General features: G+C 48.0%; 1 protein-coding gene across 1 annotated transcript in view; it reads right to left on the reverse strand.

The window, feature by feature from the left end:
* Positions 1–756: 756 nt before the first annotated feature.
* Positions 757–24,030, reverse strand: part of GDPD4 (glycerophosphodiester phosphodiesterase domain containing 4) — an 87,664-nt gene continuing 64,390 nt past the window's right edge. The window contains exons 10-19 of the mRNA XM_074955356.1: positions 23,024–23,117; positions 18,365–18,510; positions 17,222–17,304; positions 15,146–15,296; positions 14,303–14,524; positions 12,160–12,317; positions 9,156–9,303; positions 6,957–7,039; positions 4,158–4,240; positions 757–1,339 (exon numbers count right to left, since the gene is read on the reverse strand). Coding sequence (XP_074811457.1) covers positions 1,308–1,339; positions 4,158–4,240; positions 6,957–7,039; positions 9,156–9,303; positions 12,160–12,317; positions 14,303–14,524; positions 15,146–15,296; positions 17,222–17,304; positions 18,365–18,510; positions 23,024–23,117 — 1,200 coding nt within the window. The 3' untranslated portion in view covers positions 757–1,307. The remainder of the gene's footprint in view (positions 1,340–4,157; positions 4,241–6,956; positions 7,040–9,155; positions 9,304–12,159; positions 12,318–14,302; positions 14,525–15,145; positions 15,297–17,221; positions 17,305–18,364; positions 18,511–23,023; positions 23,118–24,030) is intronic.

The following is a 24,030-nucleotide window of genomic DNA, read 5'->3' on the forward strand; positions in this document are numbered from 1 at the left end:
ATCATAGTATTTCAATAGTCTATTTTTTTTTAAATGCACCATAAAGCCTGCGTGTTTGTCCAGGAGCAAAGAAAAGTCTCCTCGCAGGGACGGAGTCCAGCCCCTCTGGTGCAACACGGGCAGCTCGTGGGGGGACTGAGCCTCAGTGAAGGAAGCAAAGCAAGCGAGCGCCAGCTACTGTGTGTACAATGCAGCCAACGGACCAGACGGTTCGTGTGCAGCAGTTACCGTGCCTTGCAGGCCAGCCTCCCAGTGGAAGCTGCCTAGGGGATTGACACACCCGGTTCTCTTTGTTACGTGTAACGGGGTGTCCGGCTGCGGGCTGTAGGTTTGCGCTCTGTGCTGCTCCCTTTCCCCGGGCTGAGTCCTGGGGAGTGTGCGCGCAGCCAAGTGGCAGCTGAGCCTTTCCATAGCCACTGCTGGGACCCCGCCCTCCTGGCTCCCAGCTCTGCAGCAGAGAAGGGCTAGTGGAGCCATGTTCTGTGGCTGGGCTGAGCCAGAGCCTCATGAGATCACCGGCATGCGGCCCATTGGCTCCAGTGGACTTTGGGTCAGGCCCATTATTCCCCCATCACCCCCTGCTGGCACACAGGAGGCCAGGGGGTGTCTGGCTCCCCTCATCCCTCATGCTGTGGTACCCTTGTATCCAGGCCTCCCTCACTGCTGAGAAGGGGGCAAGACATGCTCTTTTCGACACACTGGGCCCCCCACCCTCCCTTCCCAGTGAACTCACTGAGCCGGACAGACTCTCTCTCCGCAGGTGGGTTTTATTTCCTCCATACAAAAATACTTAAACCAATAGCAGCTTTAAATCCACTTATTAAAAGGCATGTTTCCAGGTAACTCTCCCAGTGTTAAAGGCCAGCGATCGCACAGAGACAGACTCAGTTCTGCTGGGAGGGTCCTGCCTTGTATCTGTCAACAGCCGGCCGCTACAGCTGCTCGCCCATCCAACCACCATCCCAAGCAGGCCCTGGGGCCTCCCACTGGGGAGAGGCATACGGAAAGAGTCTTAGGCATTTCTGAAGGGAAGGGCACTTCATAGCCATCAAACTGAGTTCCAGAGGCTCGCTGCCCTCTGCGTGGGATCAAAGGCCCTTCAGGCTCATCCAAACTCCACCGCCATTGTCATGTACAAGCAGTGCCCTGACCAACAGGCCTCCGGCTAACGGCCCAGCAGCACCTGGCTTCTCCAGCTTGATCCCAATTTAGTGTCTGTATGGTGCCATAGCTCCTCCCCAGCCTGGGGCGGGCTGTTCTCTGGATGACAGGTGGGACCTCAGCACCACACCGCTGGCCTTGCTCTCTCAGGCCACGACAGTTGGCAGATCATTGAGCTCTGGAAAGAGGAGACTTGCTGAACCACAGAAACCGCCTGCGGACATGTGTGGGTGGCATCCCAGGTCAGTCAGCAGTGGGCATTGAAAACAACTCAACGTTTTCTTCTGAGTGTCCCAGGGGATTATTTTAGTCACGTCGTTGTACCCAGGTTTTCAAGCCCTCGCCATTTTGTTTTCATTTGAGGGCTCAAAAGACAAATGAGGCTGCAAAAGCCCCTGCTAGTTTGAGGTGTCAGAGGTCTGCTGGTTTGGCAGAGACCTTACAATTCTCAATTTCTCCCATCCCAAGCTCCTGGCAGTCTGGGGCATTCAGCTGTGAATGTTTCACCGAGCTGTAATGTTAGCGTAGCCACATTGCATGCACGTGGCCTGCTCCTGCTCTCAGTTAACTTCAGGCTTTCACTGATGTAACGCCATCAAAATCACAGAACTTACACTGCAGTAAAATCGGCGTAAATGAGCGTTGAATCAGGTGCTTTTTGGTGTATACGTTTAGATGCACCTCTAACTAGTAGAGTACGGTATGTGCAGTGTGGATGAGCTAACCAAAACTTTTCCCATTTCCTGACTCCTAGGCATTGAAAGTCATGGCCTTAATGTTGTATTATCCGTGCGTGCTTTATACAGAATACCTAAGTCCAACATGACTGTACCTCCTGAGCTCTGTTCTCGTTGAGCCACCAACCCAGTTACACTGTAAGTCTGTGTCCCAGGCAAAATTATGGAGCAGACTAAAGAGGTTGCAAAATATTAGGGTACTCTACAGCGCTCATGGACACTGTAAGAGGCTGTGCTTTGAGAACATAAGAGCGGCCATATTGGGTCAGACCAAAGGTCCACCTAGCCCAGTGGCCTGTCTTCCGACAGTGGCCAATGCCAGCTGCCCCACAGGGAATGAATGGAACAGGTAATCATCAAGTGATCCATTCCCTGTCGCTCATTCCCAGCTTCTGGCAAACAGAGACTAGGGACACCATCTCTGTCCATCCTGGCTGATAGCCATTGATGGACCTATCCTCCATGAATTTATCTAGTTCTTTTTTGAACCCTGGTATAGTCTTGGCCTTCACAACATCCTCTGGCAAAGAGTTCCACAGGTTGACTGTGCGTTGTGTGAAGAAATACTTCCTTTTGTTTGTTTTAAACCTGCTGCCTATTAATTTCATTTGGTGACCCCTAGTTCTTGTCTTATGAGAAGGAGTAAATAACACTTCCTTATCTACTTTCTCCACACCAGTCATGATTTTATAGACCTCTATCATATCCCCCCTTAGTCGTCATCTCTTTTCCAAGCTGAAAAGTCCCAGTCCTATTAATTGCTCCTCATATGGAAGCTGTTCCATACCCCTAATCATTGTTGTTTCCCTTTTCTGAACCCTTTCCAATTCCAATATATCTTTTTTGAGATGGAGTGACCACATCTGCACGCAGTATCCCTTTCTTAATGATTCCCAACATTCTGTTCACTTTTCTTTTTACTGCCGCTGCACATTGAGTGGAAGTTTTCAGAGAACTACCCACAATGACTCCAAGATCTCTTTCTTTGAGTGGTGACAGCTAATTTAGACCCCATCATTTTATCTGTATAGTTGGAATTATGTTTTCCAGTGTGAATTACTTTGCATTTATCAACACTGAATTTCATCTGCCATTGTGTTGCCCAGTCACCCAGTTGTGAGATCCTTTTGTAGCTCTTCGCAGCCTGCCTGGGACTTAACTATCTTGCGTAGTTTTGTATCATCTGCAAATTTTGCCACCTCACTGTTTACCCCTTTTTCCAGATCATTTATGAATATGTTGAATAGGACTGGGCCCAGTACAGACCCCTGGGGAACACCACTATTTACCTCTCTCCATTCTGAAAACTGACAATTTATACCTACCTTTTGTTTCCTATCTTTTAACCAGTTATCAGTCCATGGGAGGACCTTCCCTCTTATCCCATGACAGCTTACTTTGCTTAAGAGCCTTTGGTGAGGGGCCTTGTCAAAGGCTTTCTGAAAAATCTAAGTACACTATATCCACTGGATCCCCCTTGTTCACATGCTTGTTGACCCCCTCAAAGAATTCTAGTAGATTGGTGAGGCATGATTTCCCTTTACAAAAACCATTTTGACTCTTCTCCAACAAATTATATTAATCTATATGTCTGACAATATTGTTCTTTACTATAGTTTCAACCAATTTGCCTGGTACTGAAGTCAGGCTTACTGGCCTGTAATTGCCAGGATCACCTCTGAGGCCCTTTTTAAAAATTGGTGTCACATTAGCTATCCTCCAGTCACTTCGTACAGAAGCTGATTTAAATGACAGGTTACAGACTACAGTTAGTAGTCCTGCAATTTCACATTTGAGTTCCTTCATACCTCTTGGGTGAATGCCATGTGGTCCTGGTGACTTATTTCTGTTTGAGCCGTTGCCATAGACCATTGGAGTGCTTTGTAACCATGGGCATGGCCAGTGTTAAGGTGTAAGTGAACGAAGAGCGTAAGGGCTTGTCTAGAGAATAGTTATACTCCCAGCTTGCTGGGCACTAAATCCACAGCGCACTAGCCTGCTGTTCACTGTCCCACTCACAATGGTCCGCAGTGTGCTTTGATCTACTCTGCTTTGAAACGGGAGGAGGTCAATGGGAGTGTTTAGCGAGTGGCAGCAGAGTACATGTGGACAGTCAGCATGCAGCAGGCTAGGGCGCTGTAGATTTACACCCCAGCTGGCCAGGCACTAATCTTTCATCTAGACAAGCCCCAAGCCAGGTTCCATGCTGGACTCGGTACAGAGTGCTGGAGCCACAACCCCCGCGAGCGTGGGACTCACCTGTTCGGAATTTGTTGTATGTACCATTCTCGAGCACTACGCCGCTGTCATCTGAACAACAGGAGAAGCCCTTCTCTCTCCACCTGGAAAGAGTTAAAGCAACAATGAAGCAATGAGCTCGAAGACTGGGTCAGGCAGCTGGTGCACTGAGCCCACTGCGGCTCATGCTCCCCGGTATTGTCTCAGGATTTCCTTGTGTGCCGCCCCTGCGTCGCTGATGTGCCCAGCTGTTGGTTCTTGGATTTGTTCTGCATTTGTACAGCACCTAGCACAACAGGGGCCCAATCTATGATTGAGTCCATGGGGTGCTAACACGATACAAATAAGGTCACATTTTTCAAAAGCGCCTAGGTGACTTAGAAGCCTAAGTCCAAGACTGTCCCGGGCTGTTAAACGCCGACTGCCACCTGAATGTTAGCAGGGCTGTGAGGGTCCCTCCAGCTGCCAGCTGCAGAGATCTATTCATTACTGCTGTCAGCTGAACACCTGGAAGTGTGTGAGGTGTCCCAGGAAATGAGCAAAAGCGCAGCCCCTGCCCTGCAGAGCTTACAATCGACATTCAGGCAATGTGACAAGCTGAGCTGGACAGCAGACAAGAAAGGTGGAAGGGGGAAGGAGGAGGAAGAGCTGGAGGCTGGGATGGGGGATGGAGGTGAGACAGGAGCCATTCACTCACCAACGTGATAGGGACGCATGGTCCCAGTGAAGGGGCCAAGCAGTTTGGCATTGGCATGAAAAGGAAGAGCTGGGTTAAGAAATGTGAAGGGGAAAGCCAGACTACTGGGTGAAAAGGACGAGATACTGCTAATTAAAGGCCTGTTTGGATTGGACAGGTCAGCTAGTTCACTCCCCTGCGTGGCAACCAGGCAGAATTAGGCTACGTCTACACTACAAAGTTAAGTTGAGTTCTGGCGATGTACAGCCACTGCTGTAATTAAGCCGCTGTTGCATGGCCACACGATGCTCCTTGTGTCAGTGGAGCGCAGCCACAGGAGCAGCTCTTGCATCGACACGGAGCAGTGCACCCTGGGTAGCTATCCCACTGTGCAACTGGCCACATGGTGCTTTGGGAAGGGTTTCCAATGCCTTATAGGGGCAAGTTCAGCATCCCATGATGCAGGTTTCTCAATCCCATCATTCCTTGGGCATCCTTGTAGGTTTCCAGCCGCATTTCAACTGCTCTGGTAACCTGCGAGCCAGCCATCTCTGTCAGAAAGCATGGATCCCGCACTGCTCTTCAGTATTGTGCTGTGCGTTATGAACACAAAGCTCTAAGAGGAGAGGGACAGGGGAGCTATTCTTCTGAGGGAGGTCTTGAAGGAGCATTTTAACATGGAGCCAAAGTAATACGAGTAGCCGTAGCGTGCTGAGCCTGGCATTGTTTGTTTGCACCGTGCTATGAACCTTGCAACGCACATGCACCTATTACTATTGTCCGTGATGGAGAATAATAAAGATAAATTCTGTTTCCATAAGTAGATTTTTATTCCACACCCAGGCAAACATACCCCTATGTAATGCTGAGGGAAACTTCATACATGCAGGGGAAAGTATCTTTAAAGGGGAAGGAATAGGGACTTCACAAGTACATTGAGGCTCTCACAGCTGGGTGTGTGCGTGGCTGTCATGTTTAATCTCCCACAAGGGTGGAGTGCCCTTGGTACTGCTGCAGCCCTAGAAGACACATGGAATGGGGGATGGGGGCAGGGAGTGTAGGGCGGTCCAGGAATTTACTAAAGTAAAGGTGTCTTGAAAACTAGGTTTTGTTTTAACACAAAAACCTTCCTCAGGAGAAGTAAATCTCTTTTCTTTAATGAATAATCTACAGTATCAGATTGTATCAATTTCCCATCCTCCATCAGTAATTTAACCCTGCACAGTTTACATCTCTGTGAAAAAGTGAATGCCAGTGGTATCTGTTTTCACTTGTCCAGAGAAAGTTTTAATTCTGTTTCTTTTCATCCTTCCTTAAAATCGTACCGTCTTTTCCCACAGCCTGAGGCTAAGCTCCCAGACCCCCACCCTGACTGCTCTCCCCACCAGCCTCCCACCCATGTAATACCACCCTGGTCCCAGCCCCGTCCTTGTAAAAGCTGCACCTCTGTGGATCCACACCAGAGCAACTATTTGCCTCCCTTGCATTGCTATGCTAGCCACAGCTCTTTGATTTTTAAGCGTCCTTATCATAGTCCTTCTCCTCCATGCCCCAAGCAAATTCCCAAGGCTGGAGTGGAGCTGGGCCTGCACAACCTCCTCTCCCCAGAGACCCAGGAGATCCACCACCTCCCGGGTACTCCAGGCAGGAGCGCCTTTGCTGCATGGAGCCGGCTTGCTCAGCTGGGCAGCTGCTATTTGAGCTGTCCACCAGTGCAAACAGGAAGAGCAATTTCAAAACTTCCTGGGGCTTTAACAGGGGAGGGGTGTTCACCTGTGTACCTGGCTGCAGGACAGAGGAGTTCAAAACGGTGACCAGAGTGGTCATGGTTGGCATTGTGGAATCCCTCCTGGAGGCCGACGTAAGCAACGCAGTGTCTACACTGACACTGCGTTGCTCAACTACGTCACCCTAAGCATAACGCCTCTCGTCAAGATAGTTTTATGATGTTGGCGTAGCAGGCGAGTTAAAGTGATGGGAGGAGCATGGCAGCGTGTACACCACATAGTTAGGTCGATGTAAGCTGCCTTGTGTCAACTTAACTTGGTAGTGTAGACAGGCCCTTCGTATCATCGCTTTTGAACCATCCCTAAGAGGTTTGCGGCCCCCAACATCCCCAGAGATTTTAGCAGCAGGATATTTACCAGTGCAGAGCAAATATGAGTGAGATGAGCAGGGCTGCGACTGCATCTGTGAGAAGCCACATTATTCTGTACTCCTTTGGAGTCTGGAAGAGAACAACAGAGAACATGTCCAGCAGCAAGAGTTTAGTCTAAATAATACTTGCAAACATCTGATTTTTGTATGCAATTTGGATGAGTAGCCTGACTGACCCTTGCATGACACCTTCCTGCTGATGTTTAAATAGAGTTTGTTGACATTTGAAAGGAGCAGCCACCTCGCTTGGTGTTACCTCCTGCTGGATGGCCTAGTGCTCACCCCCGTACTCAGAGATGGGGCCTGCCATGTGCCTGGCAGCAGAGAGGAGCCTGGACTCAATTGGAATGACTAGTATGGGGATCCTTTAGTGAGGCGACTGGACACAGACAGAGCCTGTACTTCTCTGGCTGTCCAGCGCCAAGACGAAACACAACCTGCGATGTCATCATTCAGCCTGTGCCTAAATCCTGGCCTGCTGACTACTCAATAGACAAGAGGTCCCCAAACTGTGGGGTGTGCCCCCTAGGGTGGGACAGAGGAACATTGGGGAGGGTGGCATGGCCAAGGCCACCCCCCAGCCTTGGCCCAGGCTCCCAGCCCCACGCCTTGCCCCGTCCCCAGCCTCACTGCAGCTCCACACCCGGCCGTGGGCCCGGCTGCAGCTCCACTCCCAGCCCCAGCCTCGGCCCCTGGCTGCAGCTCCATTCCTGGCCTCACTCCCAGCCCCAACCCCCAGCTGCGGCCCCAGCCTAGGCCCCCTTACCTCTGTCCGCATTCCCACCTCCCCTCACAAGCCGTGGCCCCACTATCAGCCCGGCACAGACAGGTAAGGGGGGGGCACAACCCTGAAAAGTTTTGGGAACACTGCAACAGGCCCACCCCAAATCACTGGATATGAATCCCAGGAAGCTCCAGATGAGAACTTTGTCCATATCCTTACAACCAAATCCCTAAATCTAAGGCCTCTGACCGTTGGGAAAGTCCCAATTTGGGTCTAAACTTTGCAGATTTGGCCTATCTGGGATTATATCCAGTTTGTGAGCTTGAAAGCAGCCCTGTGGCTATCTGTGAAACGTAGGAATCTTCAGGGTGGGCAGATTATGGATTGGACCAACAGTACAGGAGACCCCCTTCGCCCCGTGGGGCATTCGGAGAGATCTGGATGAATAAGGTGAGATCCATGGGCTTGTCAGACCAGCTTCTTGGAGTGGCTGGAGGAAAACGCAAGCTTCTCCCACCCAAGTAAGGTGATTCTAGTGCTCCTTTTCCTTGGGCCTCTGCCTCCAGATCATGCATGAGCAAGAAGCTAGGGTGCTGCAAGAGGACCCCCTGCCTAGACCACCAGCGCGGTCAGGGGGCTTCTAGACCAGGGGTCAGCAGCCTTTCAGAAGGGCCGAGTCTTCATGTAGTCACTCTAATTTAAGGTTTCGCGTGCCAGTCATACATTTTAACATTTTTAGAAGGTCTCTCTCTAGAAGTCTTTAATATACAACTAAACTATTGTTGTATGTAAAGTAGATAAGGTTTTTACAATGTTTAAGAAGCTTCATTTAAAATTAAATTAAAACGCAGAGCCCCCCCACCCCAACCGGTGGCCAGGACCCGGGCAGTGTGAGTACCACTGAAAATCAGCTTGCCTGCCGCCTTTGGAACGCGTGCCATAGGTTGCCCACCCCTGTTCTAGACAGAAGACCTCCCTCAATAGGCAGGATGATGTCTCCTCAGGTAGGTGCAAGCCCCGGCTCACGAGGGGCTCTCTAAAATTGGTTTCTTTTCTCTCTTCTCAAGGCCTGAGTCTCTCAGCACTAGCAGGCCTCGACTCGGCTGTGTTTTTCAGCCACGCCGGGGATTCCTCGCCCCTTCCCTCAGGTACTACTGGTGCAGGGGGGCCTATGCACTGCCACCCTGGCACCCCAAGGGGCAGAGGTGTTCCAAGTTCAGAGGAGAACAAGGCTGGTGCAAACCTGGACTCCTGCTGAGGCCCACACGGGCCATTTAAACAGGGATGCCACTTAGGACATTGCCCTAGCTTGTGTCTGGTCGAGGGGGTCCCCCCTCCACCTCTGCTCCACTGCAGGGATGAAGTTGTCCCACAAAAGGCACAGATGACCATGACTATTAGCCCCCAAGACAGTCTTTTGGGTCCTTCGCTCCCAGAGAGCAGAGCTGGTTTTTCCCCTTACCATGAGGAAGAGAGGTCGGTTGATGTCCTTCAGGGAGTGTACGGCATTGGTGGTCACAGAGTGCACTCCGACGCACCAGGCCAGGGAGAAGAGCCAGGGCTCACTGATCACATAGAGGTTGGTGGTAATGTTGGCCTGAGCGTATTTCCTTTAAAATACAAAGACGCATTTGCCTCAACCAAAAAGCAACTTTAAGGGCAAATGGCCTCCCTTTGGGCCGTCTCAGTGGAGTGCTAGGAGTCCTTTGAGGGGGATTGCCTTGGGAGTTCGAGAGCATCGGAGTGGATGGGGCCAAAATTGGCCAACCAGCTGATTATATGAAAAGACCGGTGTCAGTTATGATTGGCCAAACTGGAACATTTGATCCTCTGAGGACAGTCACATTTGAATAATGATGTAAAAACAGGGTTCTTTCAGTCATACTTTAGTATTAAGGTTCAGTTTATAAATGATTAGATGTTTTAATCAATAGTTAATGAATTGTTATAAAGTCTAACAGGTCACTTATAAGATCAGTTTACACCCATCTGTAACACATTCTACTGAGGGGCTTATAAGCATCTATAACACCTGGTTCTCATGTGTGCAACATGCTTATAACAGCTATTCATCATTTACTAACCCTTTATAAATCATTCCTAAATGGAACCTTAACAAAATGTAACCGTTCTTTCTAAATTCTAGATTGTTAAAGCAAATGGTGCTTGTTCTAAATAGATATTGTCAGTGTCAATATTTGTTGTACAATTTAACTCAATACAGTGGAACGCTAAGCTGTTGGTAACTCTGCTTGAAATTTTGGAACAAGCATTGTTAGAAAAGTTTGAAGCACCATCCAACTCAAAGCAATAAACTGCTGCTTTTTTGACAACTGAAGTGCTCTTGCAGTTTGGGGAAAGCAGAAATTCCAGCCACAGAGAAAAAGCAGAAGAGCAGAGCTGAGTTCTTCACGAGACAGAACCATTCTAGAAAATACTGAGTGAAATGTGAGCCCTTCCATTTGAGATTTTACATTTTCAAAGTACTTTAGAAGTGGTAGAATATTTTAGAAGTGGTAGTCCAGTACTGGAGGGTTATGTCTCCTATAAACCATCCACTAGGGGGCAGTGGTCACTTGCCAATTCATTATTCAGCCATGCCAACGATATTATATATAAGTATCTATATTACATATCTATATACACATATAAATAAAAGTAAATATATATAAGAATCACTGGATGACCTTCAAATATTTGCAGCTGAGTTGCAGACAAGACGTGGGAAATCACAGAAAAGTAATAATGGACCTTTATTAACAGCGGTAATTTGGAAAACCCAGAGTAGATCTATTTGTTTAAGAAAAAAATTGCTGGAATAATATAAACACTCAAGTATTAGGTTATGCCCTGCTAATTTTTTGATAACCAGACCTTTTGCTGCAAATAAATTACGGTCATTAAAAAAAAAGTGACTGGTACAATAAAAAATTCAGAAGACGAAACGTCTTAAAACGACTCCTGTAGAAATCGAGTCCGGTCACTTTAGCCTTTTACATTTTGCAGGCATTGAATGTTGGAGCAGTACTAACTGCATACTCAAAAGGTATGCAAAATTGTGGACTATGCAAACTAAGCTAATTAAAATCAAAATTGCGGTGGGAAGCCAAATGTTGCAGGATCCACAATTTCGTGAATGAAGTAGGGCCATACATATTAGTTTCTCCTGTTCTATAATAAGGCAGCCCTTTACATGCTATCTGCATGGTGAATCTAATTACTGTTAGAACAACTGCAGCACGGTTTCTGAAGTACAGAGGAAAAGTCCAATAGATTTGGGATCTGAAAATGAAGGTAAAACTATTAGGTGCCAAAGCTGTGATTCAACAAGGCACTTTAGTATAATCAGGAGGGAGCTTTGCTCTGCGCATAAATAAAATCGAAGGACGCCAGCAGTTGAATTGCTAATGCTGAGTGTCAATTTACATCACATTCAGCACTCTCTGATTCTGGGGATGATCCACCACCTATTGCAATCAATGGAAAAATCAGGGAGTCATGACGCCTGGCTTCTCCTTCCATTACTACCACTGATTCACTGGGATCTCAGCAAAAATTCACCTACTATGACATCAACTTCAGTGGCGGTTGGACTTACATGCACCAGATGATGATCACATACATACAAATGCTCATGGCCCGCACATATAAGAGATTTGGGGAGGCTAATCCTCCCCAAAATAAAAGAGGCTGGCAAATGTAGGATGTGAGTCACCTCTTTTTGGAGGTGCGCCGGCCTGCCACCTTTGTGTCCTGGGAGCAGGAGTGTCGGAAGCTCCCTAGAAACGGGGAGGCAGCTGGCACCCGGATCCATGGCCCTGCCCCCCTCACGCCGCCCCTCCCCCATAAGACCCTGCCTGTGCTCCACCCCTCCCCCTGTGGCCCTCTCCACGCTCTGCCCCCACTCCACCCCGAGCCCCCACCCTTGCTCCGCCTCTTCCCGCCCCCGCTCTGCTTCTTCCCCCAAGGCCCCACCCGCCACTTGCGCCTCTCCACCCGCTCCGCCATGTCGCTCGCCCTTAAGGCAAGAAAAACATGGGAGGGCATAACCCTCCATTTTTAAAAGTGACAGGGGTGGGGCCGCGGGGCAAGAGGCAGGGCCTTGGAGGGAACAGGCTGGGTGGGGCAGGGCCTCAGGGTGGAGTGCAGGTGTGGCAATGGGGGCAGGGGGGTCAATTGGGGGGGCGGGACCACGGTCCAGGCGCTGGTGGCCCCCCACTTCTAGGGAGCTTCCAGTGCCCCTGGGAGTAGCCTATGCAGATGCTCATCAGTTGGGATTGAGCTTGAGACTTTTATGGAGCTACTCCTGTAGTTAGGAGTAAGTACCAGGCTGTTGTAGTCACTCGGGCCAGTCACTACAGGGAGACATAACCACATGTTCTAAACTGGCATATTACATGTGCAGGTTTTTTTGCAATTCCACTGAAGTGTCTTGCCTCCTATGTGAGGCTTATACAGCTACCTACCGGATATCTTCACTGGACATTGCAGAATAGACTAGATTGAGCTTCACAACATTGTCTCTCAATAGCTCATCAACTGGGGCCTTACTGGCCATGGTGTGCTGAAACCCGGGAGCTACAGACTGAACAAAGGACCTCATAGTGTTGTCCAGCCACAGGACCTGTGAGTAACAACAGCAGCTAGTGAATTAACAGGGATATTCCTGAACAGTCCCTTGTCTTCTACATAGTCCCATAATACAAGGAAAGAGGGGTTCACTCCGTGACATGCCAGGTACACTGAAACGCAGGTAGGATCTGATTTTGCAGTGGGTAAATTTAAAATGAAAACACACGCTCAAATACTACAAAAAGAAAAGGAGGACGTGTGGCACCTTAGAGACTAACAAATTTATTTGAGCATAAGCTTTCGTGAGCTACAGCTGATGAAGTGAGCTGTAGCTCACGAAAGCTTATACTCAAATAAATTTTTTAGTCTCTAAGATGCCACAAGTCCTCCTTTTCTTTTTGTGGATACAGACTAACACGGCTGCTACTCTGAAACCTGTCAAATACTACAGTGATATGACTTAGACTGTTCTGTGAAGGAGCCTGTGGAACTCCTTGCTACAGGAGGCCAGGGAGTCAGATACTGCATCTGGATCTTTAAAAGCACTGGATAATTTTACACACCAATATTTGTATTTATACCTGCTAAAATAAGGGAAATCAAACGCAATACCTCAGAGGATGATCACCACAGGTGTCAGGAAGGAACTGAATCCCCCTGCTGCAGGTAAAGCACTGCACATCTGGCCAGGAACATTACTGGGATTTTAACCTCCCCCAGGAGCCTCAGACACTGATCATTAACAGACACTACATTTGTCATAATACTTAGTACTTCTGTAGCACCCTCCATCCAAAGCTCTCTATGCACTTTAGCTCCCACACAGCCTGCTCAGGTGGGTAACTATGGAATTTAGCCCCCATACAGCCTGATGAGATGAGCAACTATTGAAATATGTCTTTGGCTCCTTGGAAGCTTGCACTTCCATACCTAACTGCACATGGCAGAAGCAGGGATAGAACCTGGATCCTCCTACCCCCAAAAGCCAGTCCCTTATCACATGAGGTCATGGAGAATCTCCATTAGCACTATAGGGCCTATGACACACAGGCAGTTCTAACCCCAAACAGTAGATGGCTGTGGTAAACAGCTAGCTAATTCATTATGGCATTCATATCCCAAATTGACAGGGAGGGGTGGCACAGGGCCCTGTGTACACAAACTTTGTAGCCATAAGTCTCAACAGGTGATGGCAACAGGGCTTGTGACCATATCATTAAAGTGCTTAGCACAAAGGCCCCCACCTACGCTAAAGCTTCCCCCAGTGGAGCTGCACCCAGGGTGAATTACAGATCGGCATCGCTCCCTTGAAGCTCATAGAGCTACACCCATTGTGATCTGCACCGGTTGGGAACTTGGCCCAACTACTGAGATTGTTATGGGAGGGGCAGAGAGGCGCGATCTAAATCCCAGGGTTGCCCTTTCTGATTGTTTTACATGAACATGGGTCCTGGAGTCCTGAGACTGACTGGGGGTTCCTAGGTGCAAAGGTAATATGAATAATCAAGAAAAGATGAGGAGCAACATTTAGGTGACCCACTGCTACAATGGCAATGCTACTCAGCAATCATGGGGCCAGATCCTCAACTGGTGTAAATGGAGCTACACCAGTTTACACCAGCTGAGGATCTGGCCTTTGGTACAGAGACTTTTACTGAGGGATCTCAAAGCAATTGGCAACCATTCATTCCGACTCAACACTTATCTTAAATCTTATAGCTAGCATGGAGCTCGACTGCAGTACCCTACTCACACCTTCCCCCACGAGTAATCTCATTAAAATCAGTGGGATGATCTGAGATGTAACTATCCAGCATGGGGAAGGGTATTACAATATGGCCTTCGGGAAATGCATTTTTATAATTTTGCTGGACTGGTCCCTGAGTCAACTAGCCACCAGTGGGAGAATAAAATGTAATGAGCTAAGTCTTTCATTGGTGAAGTCAGTGGAGTGATGCTGATTTATGAGGATCTGGCCCAAAACCTCGATTCTAAAAACCACAACAAAGAGGAGAGGGAGGAGTGACAGCACCATACCAGATGAGGGTTAATCCTTGAGTCACGGATCACTTCCAGTGTTGTATTGATCCAGGTGTTCCTGTAAGGATGTTTCGCTGGAGGGCGGTAGAGATCAAATATCACAAGTTTATTCGCACTGTCTGCAAGTCTCAAGAAATTACTTAGCTTGTAAATTGACTGATTCATTGCCAATTTTTGATCTGCACTTGACAGTGAGCCCATGCATGAAAATGGTGTGTCCTAAAAATAAATAAATACACAAGGAAATAAATAGAAGTCAGGCTGAGTTAGCTGCATACAAACAGTTCCTGTTTCTCTAAGGGGGAACCAGGCTAACGTCGGCATTCAGTGGGATAAAAGAGTTCATTTTCCCTTGTTCCTCCTCTCGTTTTCATCTCCTATATGTCGTTGGTATAAACATATGAGTCTCCATGTTCTCTCCCTTCACCCATAATTAACATTTTAACCCTAGGTCTTTGACTCTGTATATCAGTCTTGCAGCCACATTAAAAAAAGATGGACTGGGATTGAGAAGGTATTAATTCTGCAACTGCCCTAAGGAGTAAATCATCAGGACATAGAAAGTGGGTGGACATTCTCCCCTCTCCTGCCCCCTAGGAGTTGTGTCTATGCCTTGCATGAATAGCTTAGGTCTTCTTTCCTCCATCTCTGCTATGCAATTGCAAAGCCTGATCGAGAACCACAGTTACACAAACTAGTAAACAAAAATACACTTCTCTGTTGCTGCCTTCTGCATAATTATTGGGACTGATCCCATCGACTTCAGTGGGTTTTGGATCACGACCATAGCACATATCCCTTCAAGTAGGCACTTTAAGAAAGATCTCCGAACAATCTTACCTTGAGGAACCACTTTCCTGCGTTCAGCTGTTCTAGGGCATCCCAGGAAAACAATGCAGCATTCTGAGTGGAGTTACTGGGAAAGACCTCCCGGATGTTTGTTGTCCTCTGTAAGTTGCTGTCATGCATCAGGAAGGGAATCCCATCATAGCTACGATAAAAGGATAGGGCTCTTCACAACATGGACAACATTCAAAACATGAGCACGGTACAGCAAGGCCACAATTATATGTAGGGCCCTACCAAATTCACAGCCATGAAAATCGTGTCACGGACCATGAAATCTGGTCTCCCCCCGTGAAATCTGGTCTTTTGTGTGCTTTTACCTTCTACTATACAGATTTCACGGGGGGAGACCAATGTTTCTCAAACTGGGGGTCCTGACCCAAAAGGGAGTTGCAGGGGGATCGCAAAGTTATTTTAGAGGCATCACAGTATTGCCACCCTAACTTCTGCACTGCCTTCAGAGCTGGGCGCTGGAGAGCTGCAGATGTTGGCTGGGTCCCCAGTTCCGAAGGCAGCAGAAGTAAGGGTAGCAATACCACAACCACCCCCTAAAATAACCTTGCGACTCCCTCACACAGCCCCTTTTTGGATCAGGACCCCTACAATTACAACACAGTGAAATTTCAGATTTAAATAGCTGAAATCATGAAATTTACAATGTTTAAAAGGCTATGACTGTGCAATTGACCAAAATGGACCATGAATTTGGTAGGGCCCTAATTATACATGAAGGACATTAATAAAAGGACACCCTCTGGAAAACAACACCTAGAGTAGAATCCATTATCACATAGGCAGTCACATGGGACAGGACACTAGACTACACTATGTCTACACTGCAATCAGGGGTGAGAATGCAGCATGTGTAGACATACCCAAGCTAGCTTTGATCTGGCTAGGTCAAACAACAACAGCAGTGAAGCCTCAGCAGCATGGGCTGCACAAGCCCATGTGGGACCCTGGGTAAATACTTGCGTGGCTCACCCATGCAGCTGCCCGTACTGCCGTGGTTTCAATACTATTGTTATTCAAACTAGCTAGATTAAAGCAAGCTCAGGTAGTTACATATGCTTCAGGCATACCTCTGATTGCAGTGTAGACATACTCTGGGAGTCAGGAAACCTGGGTTCTATTCCCAGCTTTGCCACTGGCCTGCTGGGTGACCTTGGAGAGGTCACATCTCCCTGTGCCTCAGTTTCCCCATCTGTAAAATGGAAATAACGATACTTAGATCTGACATCTTAAGAAGAAATACAGCAATGACCATGGGCCAGGTTCTGCTCTAGCTCCCACCAGGGTAATTCTGGAGTAGTTCTGTCAACTTCAGTGGAGCAATGCTGCATTTATAATGGTGTAAGTGAGAGCAGAATTTTACCCTTTGCAAAGCCCTGACTCAGCTAAGCACTTGGGCACGTGCTTCAGCGCTTTGTAGATTTGGGGGCCTACATTCATACCTTCCACAGTGCTACATAAACACTGAAAAGCCAATCACCCTACCCAACAGTATAAGGGCAATGATTCCAACTCGGAATGGAACATCAAGAGCCTGGCAGTAACTAATACAATGCTCTCACATGCCTTTGTAATTGCAAGCAACTTGGCTGTGTTCTCTGCACCTCATCCAAATCCCACTGAGGTTTGTAAGATCGTTAGGATAGAGATCTGCCTTCTATGTGTTTCCTGTAATCTGTCTACATACTCGGATGCACGATAAAGTAATTATTCCTTATACTCCCCTTTCTGTCTGTATCTGTTGTCTTATGCTTAGATTGTAAGGTCTTTAGGGCTGGGGCCATCTCTTTGTTCTCTATTTTTGCACAGTGCCTATCACAATGGGCTTCTGGTCCATGACGAGGGCTCTTAGGCACTGCGTAATACAAATAATAATAAATCAATACCAAAGTCACAGTGTGACAGTGGGAACAGGAGCAGGCCTGACATGCAGTTGTGTCAAACACTAGTTGATAAAGGATCGGACGTAGCCCATCACGTAGCCCATATCTGTGTCGTAGCAAAGTGAAATCTTAGCCAGAGGAAGTTGCACACTGAGACACGGTGCTTCCCCCTTACCTAATTGTGACGTCTGTCTCAAGTCCATCCCCACCATGTTCAATAGTCTTCTGAAATGACATCTCAGTGTTTTCTGGAGCCAGCTAGGAAGATGACATAAAGGAATGCCAGTTTCGACAAGCGCCAGATGACTCCCAAGAATACTTTCAGTTTCTTGGTAACCACCCCCGCTGCCCTGCCCCACTGTGATTGCCAGTAAAGTTCACTTTGTCCAATAGCTGAAAATCTGTTATACTTGCTTCATGCCTGTAGGTCCCATCAGGGCTCTAGGAGCATCCAGGATCATTTACAAATCTGCTGGAGGGCAGGACAAGCCCCAAACCATCAAGCTCTTCAGTCAGTCGATAACAGAGCAGGAGGCTTTGTTTACATTACGTTGCTCCTTAAATCAGTACATCCGAGGCAGAGTTTCACTGTACCTCTAACCTTCCTCTTTCTCTGTTCCTATTGACAATATCCCCACTCTTCCCATTATACAGGCTTGTAGCCTAAAGGTCAACTTTGGCTATTTCATCTCACATCCAGGCTCTCACCAAATCGTGGTGCTTCTTTTAAATACCTTCCTTCCTCTCAGTGCCAACCACCAAGATGATAGTCTGCTCTCTAGTTATCTCAAGCCTTGACTACCATAACCTGCACCTCCCCAGCCTTCCACTCAGCCACCACTCAGCCTACCACTCAGCCACCCAACACACCCAAAATCATCTTTGCACCACATCTCTGCCTTCCTCCACCTACTTCACAAGCTTCTTATCTTCTTCCACACAACTTTTAAGCTTCTCATCACCACCTTAAACGGTCTTCCAGCTTCTGCCTTGTTCTCATGCTGTGAACTATCCCGGGATAGTACTTTGCCTGAGAGTCACTCTGAACTGTTCCCCTTGTCTCCTTCGCTCACTTCCACGCTACCCACAATGCTTGTGTTCTTTGACCTGAATCATCGGAAAGCTCTGGTGCACTGATGGTGCTTGGTAATGAAATCATGAGGGCTTTTTCTGCATACAAATCCAAAACAGAATAGATTCCCTTTATAGATTCCCTGTCAGAGGCTGACTGCAGAGCTCTTGGGGTGAGGGTGGGAAATCTGCAATCTACAATACAGATCATGAAAGAATGATACCAAACATCTTCCCCCAGACCTACCATTGGTGCTCCTCTGTGTCCAATGAGGGCTGGTTTGGGCCCCAGAGTCCCCACCTCTCTGATGCAGGGAGAGTACATCCCCAGAGGTATCAAGAAAAGAAGGACAAGGATAGCCAGGTATGGACCAATAATTATTGCCTGAATCACTGAAAGAATGCAGAAGGGGAAGGCTAGAGTTAATCCATTTGATAATTTATGAGTTTGCCCCAGGGCTTCATTTATATCAGAGCTGTTTGGCTCTTGGGCCAAGTCTGGTGTCCTGAATCACTAAATCCTTCCCATCAGTCAATCCCCTTCTTTTCTGTACCCCGTGCGTCTCTCCAAACTATGCCCTGTACCAGTCTGTCTAGTGGTCAGATAACTGGGATCCAGCACTGCTGGGTCATATTTTTGGTTTGTCTCCTAACTTGCTGTGCCATCTTCAGGAAGTCACAGTCTATGCCTCAGTTTCCCTATCTGTAAATATGGATGTAATAAGACTTACTCAGCTTCACAGGAAAGAGCCTGAGAAGGTTCGATGCTGTTTGCAGTAAAGGCGAAATACTATTTATTGTTAGATGAACGATATGGTAAGCGGCATTTAAAAATTTCATTTATACTCAAAAGCAGGATGATGCAGTGAGGAGCTTTCTCTGCACCACTCTCTTTGTGCATCCTAGAGGGCGAACTTCAGCTCCTTAACAATGGTTTTCCACAGCAGGATTCACTTTTACCAAGGTAGATTGGCCTGCTATAGATCTCAGCTCCATGGTTTTCCGCAGGCTGCGTGGTTCAGAAGTCTGCCTACCCATACATCTAGATGTGGCCCATCACCATGGCACCAGAGCACCTCAGTGTGCAACTATTTGGGGATTTTCACGGAAGATAAGAAAATAGCGCCTCTGAGACGTTCTCGCCTATGGACCAAGCTTCCCGTGAGGTACAGTACCCTGGAGAGCATCCCATTCCCCAGCCCATGCATGCTGTCACAGTGAGACAGCTTTGGACGTGCCCTGTGGGGATTCCCACAAAGGCACTATACTGACTGAAATCCCTACAGTGCAGTGGAAGCTACATTCAAGCCAACCATGTCTGCGTTCCACGTAGTCTTGCATCAGGTGAGGTTCTTATTGCGGAGAAGTAGAGTCAGGAGAGGTGGACCAGGAGTTTGCACATACTATATGAGTACAGCATTTTCACTGGTTCCCAAACTCGGGGGGCGTGAAGAAATTCCAAGGGGGGCATGAAGCTGCCCAGCCCTTGAGCTGCCGGCTGGGGAGGCTAGCCCCCCGGCCCCTCCCCTCCTGTCCACTCCCCCCTGCAGCCATGCCGCCGCGCGGGCAGCATGGCTTGTGCCCACCCACCTCCCAGGCTTTCCAATAAGCCAGTCCTGATGCTCTGAGCGGCCTGGTAAGTGGGTGGGGAGTGGGGGAAGGGGGTTTGGATAAGGGGCAGGAGGTGCCGGGGGGGCAGTCAGGGGACAGGGAGAGGTTGGATGGGGCGGAGGTTCTGGGGGGGCAGTCAGGAGACAGGGTGCGGGGGCAGGGAGATTGGATAGGCGGTGAGATCCCAGGAGGGGGCAGTCAGGGGACAAGGAGCAGGAGGGGTTGGATAGGGAGTGGGGTCCCGGGGGGACAGTTAGGGGTGGGGGGTCCCGGGAGGGGGTGTTCAGGGAACAAGGACTGGGGGGGTTGGATGATGGTAAAGGAGAGGCGTGGGGTGTGAGGGTTTCTCAGAAATTAAAAAGGAGGCGTGATGCTGAAGAGTTTGGGAACCACTGTTTTAGATACAAATTAACATCTACTCTGGGTGTCAAACTGAACAGCACAGGTGAGAGCTGCAAAGTGTGACAGGCTCCAGTGTGAATGTTCAACATCTTCATTTGCTTTGGATACTGTCGCTGATTAATGCTCACAACATCCCTGGCAAGGAGGCAAGTAAGTGTAACCATTTTGCAGAAGGAGAAGATGAGACAGAGAGAAAGAGAGAGTGCCAGGGCCAGGATTCATACTCAGGAGTTATTGACACCTGGGCCTGCCCTTATGCTCCTAGACAACACTTCTCTGAGCTGCACATCAATCCTTAGAACATTCCAACAGACGGGGACAAAGTCTCCTCGCTAGCTCATCAAGCTTCCCTGCCATACTAAGGGCTACCTTCAGTCGCTTGCTCCATCTCAGGTGGGCTCTTCTGAAAGCCCCTTCTGTGATGTGGAGTGACTAGACAGGCTTTCAGAAGAACCCGCTTGAAACAGGATTGCAAGCAAGAGCCAGACACGGAAGAGGATTGGCAGCCTTTCTGGCCAGGCTTACAGTTCTAGCTCCATTTCTGTACATGCCTGAGAACATCAGGGCTTGTGCTAAACCCTCTCAGGCATGAAAGATTTGCCAAACAAAGGGGCAATTATGACCTTAATGCTCGTCACAGTGAGGAAAACCATGGCAGAGAGAGAAAGCATTGTTGCTGTGGGGTTTCAAATTCAAAGACGCAATTATTCCTTTGTTGTGTGTTAAGGCAGGCATGGGGGATTGCAAATATTACAGCATCGCAAGTATTAGACACAGGGGACAGACTGGATGACCTAATTTCTAACAGAGCAGTTTGTTTTTTTATGATGTCAATCACAGTGTTTCTTATGTAAGGAGCAAGGTTCTCCTCAGGCCCCAAGAAACAGCGAGGTTGTTATTTGCTGAGAGCCTGTCATGTGTTCAGTGCCATCTGTCCAAGCTAGAGAGACAGCCCAGCCTCCAAGGAATCGATCCTCTGGAGACAATACAGATTGTACATGCTGGACACCACTAGCTCAAATTTATGGAATTTCTAACTTGCTAACAGGCTTTGAGGAAGAAGCATGTTTTAACGTGCTGGTGTTTGTGTGTCCCTGGAGAAGGATGGGTGTGGGGGAGAAATGGACTACCTGAGCTGCCACTCCTGGCACTAGGGCTGCCATGAATGTCGTTGTTCAGGGCAACCACACATGTATTCCCCCTCCACAGTCATAGAATCATAGAATCATAGAATATCAGGGTTGGAAGGGACCCCAGAAGGTCATCTAGTCCAACCCCCTGCTTGAAGCAGGACCAATTCCCAGTTAAATCATCCCAGCCAGGGCATCCACCAACGGCACCCACTCTTAGTCTCCTGACTCCTCAGCCATCACTTCTCTTGGGTGGAGAGCTCTCTCCTGACCAGGGTTTTCCAGGCTGCACAGTTCCCTGCCTATGGTGTGATATTCTCAGCAAGCCAGACTGCCTAAACAGGCCAACGTCTGCACTTTGCTTTCTCTCCAGAGGCTATGAACAGCTGTAATTGCCAGCAAGTTACCACACAGCTCTTTATAAGCAAGCACATTTATTCTTAAGGTGAAAGCATTGCAGAGAAAACATTAAAAACAATACAAGAACCAACATGCATGCTAATAAGCTTAGCAGAGATCACCCCAACCCCAACCCCAGCCATGGGCTCTGGCAGGAGTCAGTCCTTCAAACCCCACAAAGGATTTTTTCTAAGGTTTCAAGTTGATAACAGCCTTAGCTCAGAAGTAGCACCCCCGTGAATAGTTCAGTCTTTCCTTTATAAAGCATGGGCCTTTGATGTTGGCCTCAAGTAACAGATGATCAGCAGACAATGGCTCACTCCTCAGAGCACCATTTCAAAAGGCAGGGGGATCAGTTCATAACAAGAGGTGGGGGATTTGCATTCACCTCCTCCTAGATATTCCCCAGGAAAAATGACTTAACCTATTTTATTCCAAGGGGCCATTCTTGTCTGGCATATCCAGTACAGTTGTTTGAACCCCCAGGTCTCACATCTAACACACCTCCCCCCTCAAGAAGTTACGTACAGTCCTGGCCCATAATAATCCATAATCCATTAATTATGTACAACGGACACCAAAGATACTTAACCTTAGCTTAATAAGGTCTCCCTAGGATGTCCCTGGAGAAGGGGAGGGGTGGGCTGCCTGAGCTGCCACGCCTGGCACTAGTGCTGCCATGAACTCTATCCTGGCCACTGCCTAGGGCAGCCTCCAGAAGAGACATCTCCAGCAAGCACAAATGGGGCAGAGGAGATGACCCGTGTCCTGTTCACCACTGCTATTGCATATTTGTACATAGCAATGAGCTGCTGAAGTTGCAACAAGGGCTCCCATGACAACCCCTCCCATTAAGCCCTGATACGGCTATCCCACCCCTCCCCGCAAAGTGCAGGGCCGCAGTAAAATCAGTGGGGCTCTGACTGGTCCCCATGGCTCAGTGCCTTAGGCTGTTTAGAAGCCCCATGAAGCAAGGACGCAGGTGTTGGCAGAAAGGACGGGAGAGGAGCTGGGGCTCCTTGTCATTCATTTTCTCCCTAAGACAAAAGTTCTTTGTCAGAACCTCAAGCAAGGAAGGGAAGCAGCATCACTGGGCAAACAAGCATTGGTGCATTAAGTGTGCTAGCTGGAAGGGTCCACCCCTTGACACTGAGTATATTGACAGGCTGATGTAAGAGCTATGGGCACTCTGAAAATCAGGCTGTTTTAAGGTGTCTCAAGGCACACAAAAAGTGAGGCCCAAAATTGTTACCTATTTTTGAAAGTCTTGGCCTATATCCCCATCTCTCCCATTTGCACAAAGCAGAGCACAGAGGTTCCAGGTGGAAGCTGCACCTGTAGAGCATAAAGGAGAGCTACTGTACCTTTTTTACTCATTCGGAAGGCATGCAAAGCCACTGGCCAAGACAGAAGGACCATGGCTGCTATTGCACCTATGTGGAGATAGGGAGCTGTGACCTGGACGGGAGACAAGAGGATTGCTGTGAAAAGCCAGTTTATGGAAACAAACAGCTCTCCTAATACTGACATAGTTGAGCTATGAGCACTGCTAGAGGTACAGACAGTTTTTCCCCAATCTTACATTTGGCTTGGGCCCTTTGAGAACTTCGTGGAACCCACGAGAAAGTCCCTGTCCCCTACATTTTTCTTTAGCCCCATGGCAGGTCAGCTGAAGTATACTGATGTGATCCTCAAGAGTCCATCAACCCTGCTCCTGAGTCAGCCAAAGGGGATGCAGGATAGCAATGCAAGGCACGCCTTTCCCCCAGGAGCTGAGTGCACTATCCTGAACTCAACTTCTTCTCTCAGTCTTGGTTCTTATATGGCCCCTCATCACCGTAGTACCTGAGTGTCTTCCACCAGACAGTCAGGCCATTCCAGCTAGATTCAGTTTCAACACTTCATTATGAACATCACCAGTTATGAAGATCAGACAACTGATTGCATGATAACTCACTTGAATGGTAATGCTTAATATCCAACTGTACTATCATACTAGCTAGTATAACTGCAGCAGCTGATTACTCGGATGTGTGTCTAATCCTTTTTCCAATCTTGCTAGACTACTTGATTAGCCTCACTAATATTCTGCAACAGCTAGTTCCACAAATTAATAATGTACTTCATAAGAAGTATTTACTCTTATTTATTTAAACAAAGCGCCTGATCTCAGACTAGAGGGTTTAGGTCCATTGTATTTAGATCCAATTGCATTTCAATTTATTTGTTTTTTTCAGCTTCAGATTTGTAACCTTGAGAATATTCTTCATGTTTTACTAACATCAAATAACTGATTTATTAGATTACTATTTTTGAAGGACAGCTATAGAAATTGTAATTGATTTCTTTCACTGTAAAGGTTAAACAAGCA

This window comes from Natator depressus, chromosome 1 (genome assembly GCF_965152275.1).
Source record: "Natator depressus isolate rNatDep1 chromosome 1, rNatDep2.hap1, whole genome shotgun sequence".
Taxonomy (NCBI): Eukaryota; Metazoa; Chordata; order Testudines; family Cheloniidae; genus Natator; species Natator depressus.